This window comes from Coregonus clupeaformis, chromosome 37 (genome assembly GCF_020615455.1).
Source record: "Coregonus clupeaformis isolate EN_2021a chromosome 37, ASM2061545v1, whole genome shotgun sequence".
Classification (NCBI taxonomy): Eukaryota; Metazoa; Chordata; class Actinopteri; order Salmoniformes; family Salmonidae; genus Coregonus; species Coregonus clupeaformis.
Window position 1 is genome coordinate 31,228,492 of NC_059228.1, and position 24,495 is coordinate 31,252,986.

The 24,495-nt window shown below is 39.8% G+C and overlaps 1 protein-coding gene across 5 annotated transcripts in view; it reads left to right on the forward strand.

The window, feature by feature from the left end:
* Positions 1-23,479, forward strand: part of LOC121578927 (receptor-type tyrosine-protein phosphatase epsilon) — a 120,288-nt gene extending 96,809 nt beyond the window's left edge. For all 5 annotated transcript variants that reach the window (XM_041893226.2, XM_045211612.1, XM_045211613.1 and 2 more), the window contains 14 exons: positions 173-249; positions 2,099-2,135; positions 2,473-2,570; positions 7,481-7,600; positions 13,094-13,257; positions 13,430-13,565; positions 14,007-14,156; positions 14,402-14,495; positions 15,291-15,367; positions 15,890-16,024; positions 19,981-20,106; positions 20,617-20,768; positions 21,019-21,154; positions 21,459-23,479. In XM_041893226.2, the coding sequence (XP_041749160.2) occupies positions 173-249; positions 2,099-2,135; positions 2,473-2,570; positions 7,481-7,600; positions 13,094-13,257; positions 13,430-13,565; positions 14,007-14,156; positions 14,402-14,495; positions 15,291-15,367; positions 15,890-16,024; positions 19,981-20,106; positions 20,617-20,768; positions 21,019-21,154; positions 21,459-21,533 (1,577 nt within the window). In that variant the 3' untranslated portion in view covers positions 21,534-23,479. The remainder of the gene's footprint in view (positions 1-172; positions 250-2,098; positions 2,136-2,472; positions 2,571-7,480; positions 7,601-13,093; positions 13,258-13,429; positions 13,566-14,006; positions 14,157-14,401; positions 14,496-15,290; positions 15,368-15,889; positions 16,025-19,980; positions 20,107-20,616; positions 20,769-21,018; positions 21,155-21,458) is intronic.
* The last annotated feature ends 1,016 nt before the right edge of the window (positions 23,480-24,495 follow it).

Consider the following 24,495-nt stretch of genomic DNA (forward strand, 5'->3'; position numbering starts at 1 on the left):
GAGACCAGGCTGCAATTTGTCATCTTTACTCCGATTTTTAGGCTCTATTCAATACATAATGAATAGAGATCAAGGAACTGTCTTTACACACATTTGACCAGTTTTACCTACTGGAATTGTTGGTCCAAAATGTTGTGTAGAATGCCCTAAACTGTCCATGTCTTGTAAACAGATGACCATTCCAGGGTGGTGTTAACACAGCTAGATGGAAACCTCTGTTCGGACTACATCAACGCTTCATATATCGATGTGAGTTGGGGATCTAGATTTTTTATTTGTGTTCTTGGTAGGCCTAAATAAGCACATGCTGGTTGAGGCTGGGATAATATATACAGTATATATATATAATAATATTAATTAGAAATCATATATACAGTTGAAGTCAGAAGTTTACATACACCTTAGCTAAATACATTTAAACTCAGTTTTTTCACAATTCCTGACATTTAATCCTAGTAAAAATTCCCTGTCTTAGGACAGTTAGGATCACCACTTTATTTTAAGAATGTGAAATGTCAGAATAATAGTAGAGATAATTATTTATTTCAGCTTTTATTGCTTTCATCACATTCCCAGTGGGTCAGAAGTTTACATACACTCAATTAGTATTTGGTAGCATTGCCTATAAATTGTTTAACTTGGGTCAAACGTTTCGGGTAGCCTTCCACAAGCTTCCCACAATAAGTTGGGTGAATTTTGGCCCATTCCTCCTGACAGAGCTGGTGTAACTGAGTCAGGTTTGTAGGTCTCCTTGCTCGCACACACTTTTTCAGTTCTGCCCGCACATTTTCTATAGGCTTGAGGTCAGGGCTTTGTGATGGCCACTCCAATACCTTGACTTTGTTGTCCTTAAGCCATTTTGCCACAACTTTGGAAGTATGCTTGGGGTCATTGTCCATTTGGAAGACCCATTTGCGACCAAGCTTGAACTTCCTGACTGATGTCTTGAGATGTTGCTTCAATATATCCACATAATTTTCCTTCCTCATGATGCCATCTATTTTGTGAAGTGCACCAGTCCCCTTCTGCAGCAAAGCAGCCCCCACAGCATGATGCTGCCACCCCCGTGCTTCACGGTTGGGATGGTGTTCTTCGGCTTGCAAGCCTTCCCCTTTTTCCTCCAAACATAACGATGGTCATTATGGCCAAACAGTTCTATTTTTGTTTCATCAGACCAGAGGACATTTCTCCAAAAATTACGATCTTTGTCCCCATGTGCAGTTGCAAACCGTAGTCTGGCTTTTTTATGGCGGTTTTGGAGCAGTGGCTTCTTCCTTGCTGAGCAGCCTTTCAGGTTATGTCGATATAGGACTCGTTTTACTGTGGATATAGATACTTTTGTACCTGTTTCCTCCAGCATCTTCACAAGGTCCTTTGCTGTTGTTCTGGGATTGATTTGCACTTTTCACACCAAAGTACGTTCATCTCTAGGAGACAGAACGTGTCTCCTTCCTGAGCAGTATGACGGCTGCGTAGTCCCATGGTGTTTATACTTGCATAGTATTGTTTGTACAGATGAACGTGGTATCTTCAGGCGTTTGGAAATTGCTCCCAAGGATGAACCAGACTTGTGGAGGTCTTGGCTGATTTATTTTGATTTTCCCATGATGTCAAGCAAAGAGGCACTGAGTTTGAAGATGAGCCTTGAAATGCATCCACAGGTACACCTCAAATTGACTCAAATGATGTCAATTAGCCTATCAGAAGCTTCTAAAGCCATGACATCATTTTCTGGAATTTTCCAAGCTGTTTAAAGGCACAGTCAACTTAGTGTACGTAAACTTCTGACCCACTGGAATTGTGATACAGTGAATTATAAGTGATATAATCTGTCTGTAAACAATTGTTGGAAAAATTACTTGTGTCATGCACAAAGTAGATGTCCTAACCGACTTGCCAAAACTATAGTTTGTTAACAAGAAAGGTGTGGAGTGGTTGAAAAACGAGTTTTAATGACTCCAACCTAAGTGTATGTAAACTTCCGACTTCAACTGTATCAGTATATTATAGAATATTTCATGTTATTATTTCAACCGAAACAAGACCAGTTTTCTTTGTAATGTTATTAATTAACAGTGTTTTTTTCTTTCTTTGTTAGGGCTACACGGACAAAAACAAATTCATTGCAGCACAAGGTAAGGAAATGGATGTTGTGGTGCAGCAAATATCTGATTAAAGTGTCAGGTGTGTCTTCCAAATGTAATAAGACAAGAAAATAATGATCACTTTTAATAATATAATAATATGCCATTTAGCAGACGCTTTTATCCAAAGCGACTTACAGTCACGTGTGCATACATTTTTACGTATGTGTGGTCCCGGGGATCGAACCCACTACCCTGGCGTTACAAGCACCGTGCCTCTACCAGCTGAGCTACAGAGGACCACTTTGCATTTTCTGATGTGTGTGCTGGTGCAGTATGTCAACAGAGATGGATGGGTTAATGAGGTCAATGCGCTGTTGTGTTCCAGGTCCAAAACAAGACACAGTAGCAGACTTCTGGAGGATGATATGGGAACAGAAGACAGCCACTATCGTCATGCTGACCAACCTGAAAGAGAGGAAAGAGGTGAGTGGTTACTTTCTCACTTTTAGAGTGTAGCACACTGTCACTTTCACTTTGCTTTGAGTTTCTCTATAATGTTATACCAGCACCAGAAATACATTCACTTTTTATATTACACATTACTGCTACACTACTACACCAACACTACTCCTACATTACTACTACACTAATACTATATTACTACTACACCAACACTAATCCTATATTACTACTACACTAATCCTATATTACTACTACACTAATCCTATATTACTACTACACTAATACTATATTACTACTACACTAATCCTATATTACTACTACACTAATCCTATATTACTACTACACTAATACTATATTACTACTACACTAATCCTATATTACTACTACACCAACACTAATCCTACATTACTACTACACTAATCCTATATTACTACTACACTAATCCTATATTACTACTACACTAATACTATATTACTACTACACTAATATTATATTACTACTACACCAAACTAATCCTATATTACTACTACACTAATACTAATTCTATATTACTACTACACAACACTAATCCTATATTACTACTACATTAATCCTATATTACTACTACACCAACACTAATCCTATATTACTACTACACTAACACTAATCCTATATTACTACTACACCAATACTAATCCTATATTACTACTACACTAATACTAATCCTATATTACTACTACACTAATACTAATCCTATATTACTACTACACTAATACTAATCCTATATTACTACTACACCAATACTAATCCTATATTACTACTACACTAATACTAATCCTATATTACTACTACACTAATACTAATCCTATATTACTACTACACTAATACTAATCCTATATTACTACTACACTAATCCTATATTACTACTACACCAACACTAATCCCATGTTACTACTACACTAATCCTATATTACTACTACACTAATACTATATACCTACTACACCAACACTAATCCTATATTACTACTACACTAATACTAATCCTATATTACTACTACACTAACACATTGCTGCTACACTTGTCTTTGCCAGAGTGCCCTCAAGCCTCAAGTCAAGCCATCCATTTCCACTTCGGTCTCACTTCCCAATCTCTCCTTAAACAGAAGAGGTCATCTGTCTCCATGTGTACTCTCCCCTGTGACCAGTCCCGAGGAGCTTTGAGAGAGAGAGAGAGAGAGAGAGAGAGAGAGAGAGAGAGAGAGAGAGAGATCAATAAAAACAGAAAGGAAAGGAGATTAAAATCAGCTTTTGTGCGGCTCTGAATCGATGATTAAATAGTGGCTAATAAAGACCTCGGAGTCTTTATCATAATTAGTCATCAAACTCTCATTAAGTGGTTTTAGACTGGCTAATTCTGATTGACTGGCATTCTTTACTGCACTCAGTGTCTTACCAGTCACCTTTAGGATGGTGATGCATTCAATACACACAGGGAGGGAGCCAGGCCCTTCTGTCGCCCTAGGCCAGGCCTCCTATACCCCGCAAATCTAGAATAGTCCCAGTAAGCAAAATTATGTTGAAAAGACATCTAAAATAGGTATTTTCCAGACATTGAAGTTAGGTTCATTAAGGTTCTGATTTGGTTCGGTCTGGACCAGCCTTGATTTGCTCCAAACATTGACGTCTATGATTGGCTCAGATTTGGTCCAATCAAGGCTGGTCCAATCAAGGCTGGTCCTACCGCATCAAATCTGAACCAAGTATAGACGTCAATGATTGGTTCAAGGCCAGTCCGGACCTCACAAAAAAAAACACACAAAAAAGACGCCGGGACAGGACCAGAAAAAATACTTCAAAAAAGCATTGGCGTCTGTCTGTGCTTACTGCGGTGTTGCCTACAGTGTCAATTGTATGAATGCCCATCCTTGTGGTAGACCTACCTTTATTAGTCATGATTCCTGTGACTAATCAATTCGGCTATTTGTGACTCGTTTCAGGAAACTAGGTGTATTGTCGGGTGTCACTAATTCACAGGAGAGCCATTTGAACAAAATGCATTTTTTTTTGGCAGAAATGCCTTCTGGAACATGTGAACTTTCATGTGCCTTAATAACAAACTTGTATACCATCTGAAAATACAAATACAGTTGTAAAATTATGAGCCTAGTTGGTTTAGCCACGGAAAAAGACAGCAACATTCCCGCTAGCCATGATTGGCTGAGATAATGAGTGGGCTGGACATGCCGAGAGATGAGTTCGGATTGGTCTGCCATGAATGTAGCATGCTTCTGTCTATAACAGGAGCTGGTCAGTATGTGTAGGTCATCCTTTCTAATGCGGCTTTTTTGAAAGATATCACTTAATAGAACTGCATAAGTGTTGCTCTCCACTTTCTGGAGGACCGAGTTTTGGAATCAGTGGAATTAGAGTATGATAGCTAAGGAGATGGAGAAAATTCTGGCGTTAGATTGCAAATATGCAGACGGAGTCGAAAAGAGAACACACAGAAGGCTGTTGTATAAAACACCAGTCTCCTGATTACATCTTCAAACTAAGGGCAACCATGGCAACCATGGCATCCGTGACAGAGGGAGAAGCGTCCATCCATGTATACGGGTAAGACAGTCTAGCTAGCTACATTTTCAGATATTACACGTTTCTAAATTTGTCAGAAAGTCGTTTTCATTTTAAGTTAAAGTGTACTGTTAGCTAGCTAGCTAACGTTAGCTGGCTGGCTTGCTAGCTAACCATAAATGTCTGATCTGTGTAGTAATATTATTCGTATCTCAGAGCCATTTGCATTGCTAGTTATAGCCTAATGTTAGCTAGCTAACGTTGAACCTGGTTGGTTAGCTACCTGCATATTCATGCAGGGTAGTAATGTTATGAGTTGGGATTATGATTCATTGTTTAGCTAGCTAGCTAGCTACATGTCTAAACAAAACTGTGCAAATAACCAGTTAACAATAGAATGTTCATGATGTCACTGCGACAACTGTCGATAGACGTAGCTGGTAAATTCGCTCTGGCTATCTACTCCTATTTCAGAGTACTCTCATCTGAGTGTGCCAGATCGCAGAATAACCGACAAATGTACGAACGCTCAACACCCGTTGAGTATGGCCGGTGTCAGTAAACGTTGGCAAAAAAGCGTAATTAAGTTGTTGCCAGCAGCACAGTTGCAGTCACCAACGCTCTGGATATCATAAAAACTGCCTAACCAGCTCTGCTAGGATGATTAAAATGGTCAGAGTGAGCTGTTCTCTCATTTGTGTCTGGAAGTAGCTAGCAAGCTAGCCAACGTTAGCCAGTAAGCTTGGGTGCTTGACTGCTGTTGTTAGGATAGAACGCTCAGATCAACCCTACTCCTCGGCCGGAGCGTCCAGTGTGCGCTCTGAACGCTCCGAGAGCGAAACACTCTGAATTTCTGAACGGACAATCTGACAACGCTCTGAGTTTACGAACGCCCAGAGAACACTCTGGCACTCCAGATTAAATGTACGAACACACCCGTAGAATAAACCAGCCTTTAGTCTTGAAATCTTCGGTTGTTTAGCACATGGCCGCACATGTGAATCCTTAAAGAGATGGGTGGGGCTAAAGCTTAAGAGGGTGTGAACGATGCTGAATGGGTGTAGACAAAGAAGAGCTCTCCAGTAGGTGTACCAAAACATTCAAGGGCCATTTTCTCAAAAGTGATTTTACAAGTTTATCAACTTTCAAAGCAGAATTACTTTCCCAGTGTTCCTCAACTGTAGTGTACGATGTACCTTTTTCTTTTGCTCTGGGACTCTACTTTTATCCGATGTAAAAAAATAAAAATAAAAAGAGAGAGAGAGAGAGAGAGAGAGAGAGAGAGAGAGAGAGTGTGAGAGAGAGAGAGAGAGAGAGAGAGAGAGAGTGAGAGAGAGAGAGAGAGAGAGAGAGAGAGAGAGAGAGAGAGAGAGAGAGAGAGAGAGAGAGAGAGAGAGAGAGAGAGAGAGAGAGAGAGAGAGAGAGAGAGAGAGAGAGAGAGAGAGAGAGAGAGAGAGAGAGAGAGAGAGAGAGAGAGAGAGAGAGAGAGAGAGAGAGAGAGAGAGAGAGAGAGAGAGAGAGAGAGAGAGAGAGAGAGAGAGAGAGAGAGAGAGAGAGAGAGAGAGAGAGGTGTGTGCCTGTGTGTGTGCCTTTTTTTATGTGTTTACCCAGCAGGAAATGCAAAAGTAATTTCTTTTTTACTATGCCTGTAGGCTACAGAAAAGGCCACATACTCTTTCTACCATAGGCTATATCTGCTACATGATTTACGTTCGATAATATTTTTGACGGAATGTTGGTGGTGCGCAGCAGCGATGCGTCTCTCCAACAGCACCCTGGAGAGGCATGCTGGGATATGGACAAGCAAACATATTTTGCACCCCTGCCTTTAACAAAGTGGGCACCGCTTATCACAGGGCGGCATCAGCGCTCGCCTAAAAAGCCCATATGCCACTGGTTGAGATACATTGTCATTATTTTGGGGCAGAATTGTGTGAGGTTTTATGTGTTGCTGGAGGTCAGATTCACTTGGAAGATGCTGCCCTTGTCAATCTGCTGCCATAGGTGGCCACCTAATCCTGTCTAATGGGCGGGCCGGCTCTGGAGGGAGCTCTTCCTTCTCACTCTAATAGGTTGAAGAGTCAGGGGGAGCTAAGATGTCAAGACAGATTTCCCCCTTGTGTGAACTAATAGAATATAATACCACAATACTGTCTTATCTTCTATATTTTCCAATTCCAATTGTCTTCGCTGCTTTTCAAAAAGGAAAATGTATCATTAAATTGGAATTTTGTCATTTCGGAATTGACTGGAATTAGAATGGAACTGACTCCAACCCTGTTTTATACTAAGTAGGGTGCCAGTATAGACATTGGGACATACTCTATGATTAGAACCTGAGTGACTCATTGCTTCCCTGTTTGTGTTTCCCCCACTAGGACAAGTGTTACCAGTACTGGCCAGACCAGGGCTGTTGGACCTATGGCAATGTCCGGGTGGCTGTGGAAGACATTACTGTGCTGGTGGACTACACCATACGGAAGTTCTGCATACAATATGTAAGTGCAACGCTCAGCCCAGTCTAAGCTATTCGCTGCTCTGGCACCCCAATGGTAGAACAAGCTCCCCCACGACGCCAGGACAGCGGAGTCACCTGACCACCTTCCGGAGACACTTGAAACCCTACCTCTTTAAGGAATACCTGGAATAGTATAACAGTAATCCTTCTACCCCCCCCCTTCCGCACCCCCCAAGTGGTTGTCCCACTGGCTATCATAAGTTGAATGCACCAATTTGTAAGTCGCTCTGGATAAGAGCGTCTGCTAAATGATGTAAAATGTAAGTTATTATTAGATGGTAATCATGTGGTTGGAGATGTGGAAGTGGGTGTTATTCGATTGTGACAGTACTGTAGGTTTGGTTGGAAATGTAAGCGCTTGCCTATCCTATAGTTAGTCACTTGTAGTAATACTAATGTGATACTAATAAGTATTTGACTGTAAATATGTAACCTACAGAGCTCCACAACACGCCGTAGCAGTCTTATCAAACGTAAAGGTTGTGCTGTAAACTGTGTGTTCTTGTGTTGCGTGAATAGAGTAGACTCTTTTGTTGCTGAGAAGTTTCCTGCACGGCAGGAAATGCAAAGCTGTATTTTTAAAGGCGTTTAAAGTTTGTAATTCCCTTTTTAACATCTTACACTTGATTTGCCCTAACGAAAAATGTATCAACCCCTACAACAATGTCCATTAATTATAATACACATGATAATTCACATTTCCTGTTGCTGCAGGATTATTTTCCTGCTGTAGCAAACTGGCTCAAATTAAGATCCTACATCTGTACAACACAACACATGACCCACAGAGTCACAGGACTATCAAAGCCTACTGCTGCTACTGATCCCCAGTGACTCACTCTAATTCAAAGACCCTCCCGCCCAGGGCCCAAGGTCGAAGGTCGGGGACAGGGTCTGTTGTGTGTGCAGCCTGCTTGCCACCACAAGTGTTCCATCCCACCCAGGTCCCAAGGTCGAAGGTCGGGGACAGGGTCTGTTGTGTGTGCAGCCTGCTGGCCACCACAAGTGTTCCATCCCGCCCAGGACCCAAGGTCGAAGGTCGGGGACAGGGTCTGTTCCATGTCCCCGAGCTCACGCTACTCAGTGGTTGTCCGTGGTTTGGCACAGGCCAGCCGGGCTAGTAGCTAGTGCCACCATTTTTACTTGCCTGGATGACATTATGCTAGCTTACACTCTTAGAAAAAAAAGCTGTTATCTACAACCTAATGGCTGTCCTCATAGGAGAACCCTTTGAAGAACCCTTTTTGGTTTCAGGTAGAACCCTTTTTGGTTCCATGCAGAACCCTTTCCACAGAGGTAGTATCTGGTTTATAGTAATGACTCTCTATGTAGTATGTGGTTTATAGTAATGACTCTCTATGTAGTATCTGGTTTATAGTAATGACTCTCTATGTAGTATGTGGTTTATAGTAATGACTCTCTATGTAGTATGTGGTTTATAGTAATGACTCTCTATGTAGTATCTGGTTTATAGTAATGACTCTCTATGTAGTATGTGGTTTATAGTAATGACTCTCTATGTAGTATGTGGTTTATAGTAATGACTCTCTATGTAGTATCTGGTTTATAGTAATGACTCTATGTAGTATCTGGTTTATAGTAATGACTCTCTATGTAGTATGTGGTTTATAGTAATGACTCTCTATGTAGTATCTGGTTTATAGTAATGACTCTCTATGTAGTATGTGGTTTATAGTAATGACTCTCTATGTAGTATGTGGTTTATAGTAATGACTCTCTATGTAGTATCTGGTTTATAGTAATGACTCTCTATGTAGTATGTGGTTTATAGTAATGACTCTATGTAGTATCTGGTTTATAGTAATGACTCTCTATGTAGTATCTGGTTTATAGTAATGACTCTATGTAGTATCTGGTTTATAGTAATGACTCTCTATGTAGTATGTGGTTTATAGTAATGACTCTCTATGTAGTATGTGGTTTATAGTAATGACTCTCTATGTAGTATCTGGTTTATAGTAATGACTCTCTTTGTAGTATGTGGTTTATAGTAATGACTCTCTATGTAGTATCTGGTTTATAGTAATGACTCTCTATGTAGTATCTGGTTTACAGTAATGACTCTATGTAGTATCTGGTTTATAGTAATGACTCTATGTAGTATCTGGTTTATAGTAATGACTCTCTATGTAGTATCTGGTTTATAGTAATGACTCTCTATGTAGTATCTGGTTTATAGTAATGACTCTCTATGTAGTATCTGGTTTATAGTAATGACTCTCTATGTAGTATCTGGTTTATAGTAATGACTCTCTATGTAGTATCTGGTTTATAGTAATGACTCTCTATGTAGTATCTGGTTTATAGTAATGACTCTCTATGTAGTATCTGGTTTATAGTAATGACTCTATGTAGTATCTGGTTTATAGTAATGACTCTCTATGTAGTATCTGGTTTATAGTAATGACTCTCTATGTAGTATCTGGTTTATAGTAATGACTCTATGTAGTATCTGGTTTATAGTAATGACTCTCTATGTAGTATCTGGTTTATAGTAATGACTCTCTATGTAGTATCTGGTTTATAGTAATGACTCTCTATGTAGTATCTGGTTTATAGTAATGACTCTCTATGTAGTATGTGGTTTATAGTAATGACTCTCTATGTAGTATCTGGTTTATAGTAATGACTCTCTATGTAGTATGTGGTTTATAGTAATGACTCTCTATGTAGTATCTGGTTTATAGTAATGACTCTCTATGTAGTATGTGGTTTATAGTAATGACTCTCTATGTAGTATCTGGTTTATAGTAATGACTCTCTATGTAGTATGTGGTTTATAGTAATGACTCTCTATGTAGTATGTGGTTTATAGTAATGACTCTCTATGTAGTATCTGGTTTATAGTAATGACTCTATGTAGTATCTGGTTTATAGTAATGACTCTCTATGTAGTATGTGGTTTATAGTAATGACTCTCTATGTAGTATCTGGTTTATAGTAATGACTCTCTATGTAGTATGTGGTTTATAGTAATGACTCTCTATGTAGTATGTGGTTTATAGTAATGACTCTCTATGTAGTATCTGGTTTATAGTAATGACTCTCTATGTAGTATGTGGTTTATAGTAATGACTCTATGTAGTATCTGGTTTATAGTAATGACTCTCTATGTAGTATCTGGTTTATAGTAATGACTCTATGTAGTATCTGGTTTATAGTAATGACTCTCTATGTAGTATGTGGTTTATAGTAATGACTCTCTATGTAGTATGTGGTTTATAGTAATGACTCTCTATGTAGTATCTGGTTTATAGTAATGACTCTCTATGTAGTATGTGGTTTATAGTAATGACTCTCTATGTAGTATCTGGTTTATAGTAATGACTCTCTATGTAGTATCTGGTTTACAGTAATGACTCTATGTAGTATCTGGTTTATAGTAATGACTCTATGTAGTATCTGGTTTATAGTAATGACTCTCTATGTAGTATCTGGTTTATAGTAATGACTCTCTATGTAGTATCTGGTTTATAGTAATGACTCTCTATGTAGTATCTGGTTTATAGTAATGACTCTCTATGTAGTATCTGGTTTATAGTAATGACTCTCTATGTAGTATCTGGTTTATAGTAATGACTCTCTATGTAGTATCTGGTTTATAGTAATGACTCTATGTAGTATCTGGTTTATAGTAATGACTCTCTATGTAGTATCTGGTTTATAGTAATGACTCTCTATGTAGTATCTGGTTTATAGTAATGACTCTATGTAGTATCTGGTTTATAGTAATGACTCTCTATGTAGTATCTGGTTTATAGTAATGACTCTCTATGTAGTATCTGGTTTATAGTAATGACTCTCTATGTAGTATCTGGTTTATAGTAATGACTCTCTATGTAGTATCTGGTTTATAGAAATGACTCTATGTAGTATCTGGTTTATAGTAATGACTACCTATGTAGTATCTGGTTTATAGTAATGACTCTCTATGTAGTATCTGGTTTATAGTAATGACTCTCTATGTAGTATCTGGTTTATAGTAATGACTCTCTATGTAGTATCTGGTTTACAGTAATGACTCTATGTAGTATCTGGTTTATAGTAATGACTCTATGTAGTATCTGGTTTACAGTAATGACTCTCTATGTAGTATCTGGTTTATAGTAATGACTCTATGTAGTATCTGGTTTATAGTAATGACTCTGTATGTAGTATCTGGTTTACAGTAATGACTCTATGTAGTATCTGGTTTATAGTAATGACTCTATGTAGTATCTGGTTTACAGTAATGACTCTCTATGTAGTATCTGGTTTATAGTAATGACTATGTAGTATCTGGTTTATAGTAATGACTCTATGTAGTATCTGGTTTATAGTAATGACTCTCTATGTAGTATCTGGTTTATAGTAATGACTCTCTATGTAGTATCTGGTTTATAGTAATGACTCTCTATGTAGTATCTGGTTTATAGTAATGACTCTATGTAGTATCTGGTTTATAGTAATGACTACCTATGTAGTATCTGGTTTATAGTAATGACTACCTATGTAGTATCTGGTTTATAGTAATGACTCTCTATGTAGTATCTGGTTTATAGTAATGACTCTCTATGTAGTATCTGGTTTATAGTAATGACTCTCTATGTAGTATCTGGTTTACAGTAATGACTCTATGTAGTATCTGGTTTATAGTAATGACTCTATGTAGTATCTGGTTTACAGTAATGACTCTCTATGTAGTATCTGGTTTATAGTAATGACTCTATGTAGTATCTGGTTTATAGTAATGACTCTATGTAGTATCTGGTTTATAGTAATGACTCTGTATGTAGTATCTGGTTTACAGTAATGACTCTATGTAGTATCTGGTTTATAGTAATGACTCTATGTAGTATCTGGTTTACAGTAATGACTCTCTATGTAGTATCTGGTTTATAGTAATGACTCTATGTAGTATCTGGTTTATAGTAATGACTCTGTATGTAGTATCTGGTTTACAGTAATGACTCTATGTAGTATCTGGTTTATAGTAATGACTCTATGTAGTATTTGGTTTATAGTAATGACTCTATGTAGTATTTGGTTTATAGTAATGACTCTATGTAGTATCTGGTTTATAGTAATGACTCTCTATGTAGTATCTGGTTTATAGTAATGACTCTCTATGTAGTATCTGGTTTATAGTAATGACTCTCTATGTAGTATCTGGTTTATAGTAATGACTACCTATGTAGTATCTGGTTTATAGTAATGACTCTCTATGTAGTATCTGGTTTATAGTAATGATTCTCTATGTAGTATCTAGTTTATAGTAATGACTCTATGTAGTATCTGGTTTATATTAATGATTCTCTATGTAGTATCTGGTTTATAGTAATGACTCTCTATGTAGTATCTGGTTTATAGTAATGATTCTCTATGTAGTATCTGGTTTACAGTAATGACTCTATGTAGTATCTGGTTTACAGTAATGACTCTGTATGTCTGCTCTGTGTGTCCTCTCCTGTAGCAGGCCAGTGACGGCACCAAGCCCTCCAGGCTGGTCACCCAGCTCCACTTCACCAGCTGGCCTGATTTTGGGGTGCCCTTCTCCCCCATCGGCATGCTCAAGTTCCTCAAGAAAGTCAAGACGGTCAACCCCTCCTTCGCTGGTCCCATCATGGTCCACTGCAGGTACCTTATACTGGGATGTAGTCTTTCAGACATTTCAACTGTTTTAGTGTACATAGTAACCTCAAGGTTACATTCCCACCTATCTTTAGTGAGAGAGATCTAACTACCATTCTAATATTCTCAGACGCTAAATAGTTGATTCCTTGGCCTTCTCTGTCCTTTGTCTCTGCAGTGCTGGTGTGGGAAGGACAGGGACCTTCATTGTGATTGACGGCGTGATTGACATGATGCACCAAGAGCAGAAGATTGACGTCTTTGGTTTTGTGTCCAAGATAAGAGACCAGCGCTCACAGCTCGTGCAGACGGACGTGAGTAGGGTGAAATAAACAGCAGGGTCACAACACTATTTCCTGCAAGGCATCAGTCTATGTTACTCTTAGTACTAGGACTAGCAATATGTCCAAAAGTAAGTTCTAAATGTGTATTTGTAATGTAAACTAGAAAAAATAGAGGTCCAAGAATCTATCCCTGTGGAACAGCACACTTCTTCTTCTTCTTCTTCTTCTTCTTCTTCTTCTTCTTCTTCTTCTTCTTCTTCTTCTTCTTCTTCTTCTTCTTCTTCTTCTTCTTCAGCTTAATCATCTTCTTCTTCTTCTTCAGCTTAATCATCTTCTTCTTCTTCTTCTTCTTCTTCTTCAGCTTAATCATCTTCTTCTTCTTCTTCTTCTTCTTCTTCTTCTTCTTCTTCTTCTTCTTCTTCTTCTTCTAGTGCTCTAACTATGTGTTTTGTCTTCCTCTGTGGCCTCCAGATGCAGTACTCGTTCATCTATCAGGCCCTGTTGGAATACTACCTCTACGGCGACACAGAGCTGGACGTGTCATCTCTGGAAGGACACCTGCACAAACTCCACAACACCCACGCCCCCTTGGACAGGGTCGGTCTGGAGGAGGAGTTCAAAGTGAGAGCCGGGGGTCCTGTCTCTCTGACATGGTTATAGTAGATGAGATATATAGCCCCTTCGCTACGTGCAATTTAGGATCCTTGAAAATCTATGTATGACTATAATAGCAATTGTGGCATCGTGTATAAATTATTCTATATTAGTTAGCATTTCCATTATCTTGACATATTTGATATCCTGATAAATGTATTTTACGTGTACTTTTACACCCTGACACTTTTCTGTCCCCTCCCCACCTCCAGAAACTGACCAACATGCGGATAATGAAGGAGAACATGAGGATGGGAAATCTCCCTGCCAACATGAAGAAGAACAGAGTGCTCCAGATTATTCCATGTAAGGAACGCCGGGAAAAGTTACAACACACAAACTGAATCCCAGTCTGTTTCCCCAGTCCAGTAGCACCACGTTGCGTCATGCAGTATTGTTTAACGTGTGACAGATTGTGACCCACAGATTATATTGTGTTCATGTCAACCTTTCAGAACGAGAAGAGAGATATTATTAAATCTCTTATTCCCTTGGTTCTCTTACCTAAACTGCATTCATGCAGAAGTAGCCAGGAAATCCACTGTATAATGTACCTTTTCATATTTGGTATTGATATATTTAAACCTGCATGGGACTGACGTTGAGAGATCGTTTATCCGGTCGTCTTGTGGTTTTATCTGATAAAACGCTTTTTTTTTTTTTTTTTTTTTTTTCTGTTCTTTGGGTTGAGTGATGCGTTTTTCATTGCCTTGTCTCTGAGCTTGCAAATAGTGTTTGGGAAATGGGATCCGAACGAGCCTGTTTTAGGTTGCATCTCAAATGGCATCCTATTCTCTGTTTAGTGCACTACTTTGGACCATGGTCCATAGGGGTCGGAATTAATGCCTGAACTTATGTTTTGGTTAAGATATGGCACAATGTGCCGTAATTAAAAACGGCGCCACACAGGTCGTAATCTACAGACGGCGCCACACAGCGTAATTAAAACGCCAAGCCATGTCGTAATTCTGCAGTTACGATGAGGGGTCGTGTTTTATTTTGGAGAGTTGCAATGTTATGTGATTGATATACTCGATGTACTGTCTTTGTAGTTATCTCCCGTTTTAATATTTTATTTTTAATCTTGAATTTATTTTTCAGATGACTTCAACAGAGTGATTGTGTCCATGAGAAGAGGCCAAGAGTTTACCGACTACATCAACGCATCTTTTATAGACGTAAGTAAACATTACAATACTCACTACTACACCAATGACTAAATGTGAATCAATGTCACATTTGTTCTCAGTTCTTATATATTTTTTTGCAGTATATTAAAGTATATATTCATACACTGCAATCTGCAAAGTTTCAAGGAAGTTGTACCGATGTAACATGGGGGGTAATGACTGTACCGTATGCTGTGGTGGGGGGTCCTCAGGGCTACAGGCAGAAGATGTAACATGGGGGGTAATGACTGTACCGTATGCTGTGGTGGGGGGTCCTCAGGGCTACAGGCAGAAGATGTAACATGGGGGGTAATGACTGTACCGTATGCTGTGGTGGGGGGTCCTCAGGGCTACAGGCAGAAGATGTAACATGGGGGGTAATGACTGTACCGTATGCTGTGGTGGGGGGTCCTCAGGGCTACAGGCAGAAGATGTAACATGGGGGGTAATGACTGTACCGTATGCTGTGGTGGGGGGTCTGTAACATGGGGGGTAATGACTGTACCGTATGCTGTGGTGGGGGGTCCTCAGGGCTACAGGCAGAAGGACTACTTCATAGCGACCCAGGGTCCTTTGTCTCACACGGTGGAGGACTACTGGAGGATGGCCTGGGAGTGGAAGTGTCACTCCATCGTCATGCTGACTGAACTACAGGAGAGAGAGCAGGTAGGAAGGATATTCATCAAATAAATAGCATTTAATTTGTTATTTAAAAGTAAAAAAAATATTTAACCTTTATTTGACTAGGCAAATCAGATTTACAAATTCTTATTTACAATGACGGCCTACCAAAAGGCAAAAGGCCTCCAGCGGGGACGGGGGCTGGGATTAAAAATAAAAATATAGGACAAAACACACATCAAGACAAGAGAGACACCACAACACTACATAAAGAGAGACGCCACAACACTACATAAAGAGAGACGCCACAACACTACATAAAGAGAGACACCACAACACTACATAAAGAGAGACGCCACAACACTACATAAAGAGAGACACCACAACACTACATAAAGAGAGACACCACAACACTACATAAAGAGACACCACAACACTACATAAAGAGAGACGCCACAACACTACATAAAGAGAGACGCCACAACACCACATATAGAGAGACGCCACAACACTACATAAAGAGAGACACCACAACACTACATAAAGAGAGACGCCACAACACTACATAAAGAGAGACGCCACAACACTACATAAAGAGAGACACCACAACACTACATAAAGAGAGACACCACAACACTACATAAAGAGAGACGCCACAACACTACATAAAGAGAGACACCACAACACTACATAAAGAGAGACACCACAACACTACATAAAGAGAGACACCACAACACTACATCAAGAGAGACGCCACAACACTACATAAAGAGAGACACCACAACACTACATAAAGAGAGACGCCACAACACTACATAAAGAGAGACACCACAACACTACATAAAGAGAGACACCACAACACTACATAAAGAGAGACACCACAACACTACATAAAGAGAGACACCACAACACTACATAAAGAGAGACGCCACAACACTACATAAAGAGAGACACCACAACACTACATAAAGAGAGACACCACAACACTACATAAAGAGACACCACAACACTACATAAAGAGAGACGCCACAACACTACATAAAGAGACACCACAACACTACATAAAGAGAGACGCCACAACACTACATAAAGAGAGACACCACAACACTACATAAAGAGAGACGCCACAACACTACATAAAGAGACACCACAACACTACATAAAGAGAGACGCCACAACACTACATAAAGAGAGACAACACAACACTACATAAAGAGAGACACCACAACACTACATAAAGAGAGACGCCACAACACTACATAAAGAGACACCACAACACTACATAAAGAGAGACGCCACAACACTACATAAAGAGAGACACCACAACACTACATAAAGAGAGACGCCACAACACTACATAAAGAGACGCCACAACACTACATAAAGAGAGACAACACAACACTACATAAAGAGAGACACCACAACACTACATAAAGAGAGACACCACAACACTACATAAAGAGAGACACCACAACACTACATAAAGAGAGACGCCACAACACTACATAAAGAGAGACGCCACAACACTACATAAAGAGAGACACCACAACACTACATAAAGAGAGACACCACAACACTACATAAAGAGAGACATCACAACACTACATAAAGAGAGACGCCACAACTCTACATAAAGAGAGACACCACAACACTACATAAAGAGAGACGCCACAACACTACATAAAGAGACACCACAACACTACATAAAGAGAGACGCCACAACACTACATAAAGAGAGACAACACAACACTACATAAAGAGAGACACCACAACACTACATAAAGAGAGACACCACAACACTACATAAAGAGAGAAGCCACAACACTACATAAAGAGAGACACCACAACACTACATAAAGAGAGACAACACAACACTACATAAAGAGAGACGCCACAACACTACATAAAGAGAGACGCCACAACACTACATAAAGAGAGACACCACAACACTACATAAAGAGAGAAGCCACAACACTACATAAAGAGAGACACCACAACACTACATAAAGAGACGCCACAACACTACATACAGAGAGACGCCACAACACTACATAAAGAGAGACACCACAACACTACATAAAGAGAGACGCCACAGCACTACATAAAGAGAGACGCCACAACACTACATAAAGAGAGACGCCACAACACTACATAAAGAGAGACGCCACAACACTACATAAAGAGAGACACCACAGCACTACATAAAGAGAGACACCACAACACTACATATAATCTGTGGGTCACAATCTGTCACACGTTAAACAATACTGCATGACGCAACGTGGTGCTACTGGACTGGGGAAACAGACTGGGATTCAGTTTGTGTGTTGTAACTTTTCCGGCGTTCCTTACATGGAATAATCTGGAGCACTCTGTTCTTCTTCATGTTGGCAGGGAGATTTCCCATCCTCATGTTCTCCTTCATTATCCGCATGTTGGTCAGTTTCTGGAGGTGGGGAGGGGACAGAAAATTGTCAGGGTGTAAAAGTACACGTAAAATACATTTATCAGGATATCAAATATGTCAAGATAATGGAAATGCAAACTAATATAGAATAATTTATACACGATGCCACAATTGCTATTATAGTCATACATAGATTTTCAAGGATCCTAAATTGGCCCCAGTGATGTACTAGGCCGTACGCACTGCCCTCTGTAGTGCCTTACGGTCGGAGGCCAAGCAGTTGCCATACCAGGCGGTGATGCAACCGGTCAGGATGCTCTCGTTGGTGCAGCTGTAGAACCTTTTGAGGATCTGAGAGCCCATACCAAATCTTTTCAGTCTCCTGAGGGGAAAAGGTGTTGTCGTGCCCTCTTCACGACTGTCTTGGTGTTTTTGGACCATGATAGTTTGTTGGTGATGTGGACACCAATGAACTTGAAACTCTCGACCCGCTCCACTACATCCCCGTCGATGTTAAATGGGGGCCTGTTCGGCCCTCCTTTTCCTGTAGTCCACGATCAGCTCCTTTGTCTTGCTCACATTGAGGGAGAGGTTGTTGTCCTGGCACCACACTGCCAGGTCTCTGACCTCCTTGGTGATCAGGCCTACCATTATTGTGTCGTCAGCAAACTTAATGATGGTGTTGGAGTTGTGCTTGGCCGCCAGTCATGAGTGAACAGGGAGTACAGGAGGGGACTAAGCACGCACCCCTGAGGGGCCCCCGTGTTGAGGATCAGCGTGGCAGATGTGTTGTTGCCTACCCTTACCACCTGGGGGCGGCCCGTCAGGAAGTCCAGGATCCAGTTGCAGAGGGAGGTGTTTAGTCCCAGGGTCCTTAGCTTAGTGATGAGCTTTGAGGGCACTATGGTGTTGAACGCTGAGCTGTAGTCAATGAACAGCATTCTCACATAGGTGTTCCTTTTGTCCAGGTGGGAAAGGGCAATGTGGACTGCGATTGAGATTGCGTCATCTGTGGAATTGTAGTGGGTCTAGGGTTTTCCGGGACGATGGTGTTGATGTGAGCCATGACCAGCCTTTCAAAGCACTTCATGGCTACCGACGTGAGTGCTACGGGGCGGTAGTCATTTAGGCAGGTTACCTTCGCTTTCTTGGGCACATGGACTACGGTGGTCTGCTTGAAACATGTTGGTATTACAGACTCTGTCAGGGAAGACACTTGCCAGTTGGTCCGCGCGTGCTCTGAGTACACGTCCTGGTAATCCGTATTCACTTACTGCTACTGCACCTCAGTTGTCTACTGCTAACAAAGATCCGAAACTAGGACCTCTTACATGATTTGAGTTATTGTAATATTGTACTAGGCTACTGTTCTTACATGATTTGAGTTATTGTAATATTGTACTAGGCTACTGTTCTTACATGATTTGAGCTATTGTAATATTGTACTAGGCTACTGTTCTTACATGATTTGAGTTATTGTAATATTGTTCTAGGCTACTGTTCGTGAACATGTCTTCTTCTTCTATTATTTGACGGTAATGTAATGGCTATTCTATCCAGTACTCTGTTAATCTCCTGTCCGTGTCTCCTGCAGGACAAGTGTTTCCAGTACTGGCCCACAGAGGACTCAGTGACCTATGGAAACTACACTGTAGAGATCAAGGGAGACACCGTTTGTGACACCTTCAGTCTACGGGACCTGGTACTCACCTACGGCCCAGTAAGTTAACATACCCTGAGGTGGTGAGGGACTTAAAGCAATAGTTTATTGAGATTTTTTTGCCTTAACCTTCGTCTTACCTCAAGAGAGGAGTCTATGATTAATCACAGCAATACAGTGTTTGTCATGCTATCATATTGCTAATCTTGTAACCCTCGACCAAATTAGATGTTTACAGTCGTCACGAGAAACTAGCGTATTGCTAGAATTTGCATCCGAAACGCTAAACTATCTTTCCAAACCTAGCAAATTGCTAAAATTAGCTCCCAAACGCTAAGCTATCTTACCAAACCTAGCAAATCGCAAAAATTAGCTCCCAATGCTAAATTATCCGTCCAAACCTAGCATATTGCTAAAATTAGCTCCCAAACGCTAAGCTATTTTACCAAACCTAGCAAATTGCAAAAATTAGCTCCCAGTGCTAAATTATCCGTCCAAACCTAGCATATTGCTAAAATGAGCGTCCTGATGGCTACATTATCTTTTCAAACCTGGGTTTCCATGTTTCAGGATAAGCAGACACGTCTGGTCCGCCACTTCCACTTCCACGGCTGGCCAGAGATCGGGATCCCAGCCGAGGGGAAAGGAATGATCGACATCATCGCCTCGGTGCAGAGACAGCAACAGCAGTCAGGAAACCATCCCATCATCGTACACTGCAGGTAGCTAAGACTCTGACCCTTATCACCATGTGGTGGGATATATTACATTGCTAACACTTTTTACACTTTACTCTTACCTAAGTAACACTTTTATACCACTTTAAATGTATTTCGGTAACCCTTTTTTTATTTTTTTCGGTAACACTTTGGACTTTTATAGTTTGTTCAGCATTCTTTAGGCAGGACAACCCATTACAACAGTCACAAAACCCCAAAGTCACTGTTTTTCTTGAATGTTCTGTTGTGTTAGTGCTGGTGCAGGGCGAACAGGTACGTTCATTGCACTGAGCAATATCCTGGAACGGGTCAAGGCGGAGGGGTTACTGGACGTGTTTCAGACGGTGAAGAGCTTACGGATGCAGAGGCCACATATGGTCCAGACCGTGGTGAGGACTTTGACACAAATCACCGTTTGTTACACCAAAACCGTTTCCTCTGAAAAATATTTTGAACCTATTCTAATTTCCAAAGAATCCAATATTTTAACGTAGTTTTGTCTCACATCATAATTGACCATGTATCTATCGGTCCCAATGCCAGTAATAGATAATATAATATCAGAATGAGTCTTTGGTGCTCTGGCTGACAATAAAATGATCAAAACAGATATAAAACATTGAACATTTAACATGTCAGTTCATCGGAGTCTTATTTAGAATTGTCCCTGATGGTTCTAAATTCTTTCCACAGGAACAATACGACTTCTGCTACCGGGTGGTACAAGACTTTGTGGACATTTTCTCAGACTATGCCAATTTTAAATGATGAAATATTTGCCTTAAACATCATTTTGTTCAATGTTGTTTTTGAAATACCACTTGGTCATGATTTGCGTTAAAATGTCCTTAAAATAATTAAATGGTTTTCTATTTTGCTATGCACTTGTCCTTACTGTGACTAAAACTCCATCCCTCGCTGTAATATACTGTATGTCAATGGGACGAAAATTGTAAATGCCAAAAGTAAGATAAATAATGTATATCTCACATCATGTATAAAAAATTATTTTGTGATGAAATTCAAGTGTTATTTTAACCTTGGTCGCTTTATTCACATATTTAGTTGTTGTATGATACTGTACTTTTGTTAAAATCTTGTTTATTCAGACTGAGTGTTTATTGATTTGACCGTACGTGTAATATTTTTGAGTGTGTAGCTATTGTAAATGTTTTATGTATTGTTGCAGACCTTCCATTTATTGCATTCTAAGAACATCATGTGAATATTATTAAGATATTCGGACATTTATCGATGACTTCTATCTGTGACTAGAGGTGATGACTCATCTGTCTTTAATTTTATTGGAAATAACCCATTTTTAAAATATTAAGGTCTTTACAATGCAAGATAAGTCTTTTTTTTTTTTTTTTTTTTTGAGCCACAATGTCAAGAACACAAAAAATATGCAAAGTATCGATATCAAGTTAAGCCTTTATTATTGACTAGGATAATAGTAAAAAACATATTAAGGAATTGTAAGAATTTGTTTCCATTAATGTGATGGAAGTGGATAGTCTACTTCAGTCCAGCAAAGTGATATGCAACTGCACATATAATATCAAGGTACCAGTAGCACTAATACTACCATACTGCAGTTTCTGTCCGTCCACAACGGCAAATATTTAGCTAAAGCCACTGCACATATTCTGAAGCACATGTACATTGCCAAGCATACTACCAAGGAATATTACAGATACATTTCAAATATGTTAAATCTGAAAAGTGATAATAGTCATCATTTGGTATATATATATATATATATATTGTGTATTGCCTAATATCGGTGGATACATCTTAAATGAATGCAGTCCTGAACTGCCCATATATCTGAGAAGTGATATGTATTATTGTACCTAATTGGAAGGAGTCTGCTGATGCTGTGCCAAATAAGTCTAGGAACAAAGCACAACTCATTCTGATCTGACGCAACAGTCAGTGTGACGTACAATGAAAAGATCAAACGTAAGTGCATCTAAATGAACTCAACACAATATAAAAAAAAAAAAAGCACAAAGGATGGACAAAACTCCTTTTTATTTCAAATAATGATCCTCAATCTGTTAATAAAATATCCATGCAAATGCCATACCTTTTAGTATTTAAACATCTGTGTACATTATAGTGTACTGGCTTCCACCAATCCCGTGAAATACAGAGATCCTCATTATGACATCACAGCATTTACGTTGTTGTGAAAGATTAGGTCGGGGGGGGGGGAACCCCAACAAAACATTACCTCAAACGCCAGTGGTGCTTCAATGCCAGTTTTATAAGGGCGCCCTTCTAGGAATCTCAGATAAGACCACCCGAAGGGTCCAGAAGACCAGACACACGCTCCTCTATTTCTTTAGAACATGTTGAAATATGTCATGTCATGTTGATACAACAGGGAGGAGGAAGAACTAACCATGTGAAGTACACAATTAAACAAGGAAATCGTCTGTAGAGATGGAATTATGTTTAACAGTTGGAACATGGAATTGTTGGATGCTGTGTCAGATGTGATTTGTTGTTCTGGAGGAATGGCCCAACTTAACCCCGTCTCCCTGGACCTCTTTTTAATCGGTTCTGTGTTTTGATAAAGATGGAGGAGGGTGTTTTCAGGTCACACCTCTTCCACTTTAGTTTTCTGCTTTTCATAGTCGGCCTCTCTTGGATTCTCAATGTCTTTTAAATGCTGGGTTGCAATATTAAATTAATTGAAAAACCTACTTTTTGCTCAGTCAATTTACTTACATGTGGTTCAGCACTGTCATCTAGTGGGGAAGAAGGGGTATATACTATTCAGTTACATTATGCTTTATGTAAACCAGTAGATGTCACTGTTAAGTTGAAATAGTCTCACTATATCCTCAATATGATCCTTTACTAATCCAAACAGGTGAAACTCCATCACAGGCGGCTGTTGGCACCTTAATTGGGAAGGACTGGCTCATAATAATGGCTGGAACAGATTAAATGGAATGGTATCAAACTCATCAAACATATGGTTTCCATGGTTCCCATGTGCTTGATACCGTTCCATTCACTCCATTCCAGCCATTATTATGAGCCAGTCCTCCAACCACCAGCCTAATGTGAGCTCCATACATGGGGATAATCTCAATCACTTTATTGGTCAACTGAAATGTGACTTCTGCTTTATCCCAACCATCTGAAAGACACATACACGTATTACCCCATGGTTTATTTATCCCAGAGGACTGTTACATACAGCATACAGGTTGGAGCAGAGGACTGTTACATACAGCATACAGGTTGGAGCAGAGGACTGTTACATACAGCATACAGGTTGGAGCAGAGGACTGTTACATACAGCATACAGGTTGGAGAGGTTGGAGCAGAGGACTGTTACATACAGTATACAGGTTGGAGAGGTTGGAGCAGAGGACTGTTACATACAGTATGCGGGAGGCTGCCACACTGGGCGCTTGTAGAGCAGTTGTTGAGGTGGGTTAAATTACTTTAGACATGGTTTATTACCCCATGGTTTAGACATGGTTTAGACATGGTTTAGACATGGTTTATTTATCCCATGGTTTAGACATGGTTTAGACATGGTTTAGACATGGTTTATTATCCCATGGTTTTAGACATGGTTTAGACATGGTTTATTATCCCATGGTTTAGACATGGTTTATTATCCATGGTTTAGACATGGTTTATTATCCCATGGTTTAGACATGGTTTAGACATGGTTTATTATCCCATGGTTTAGACATGGTTT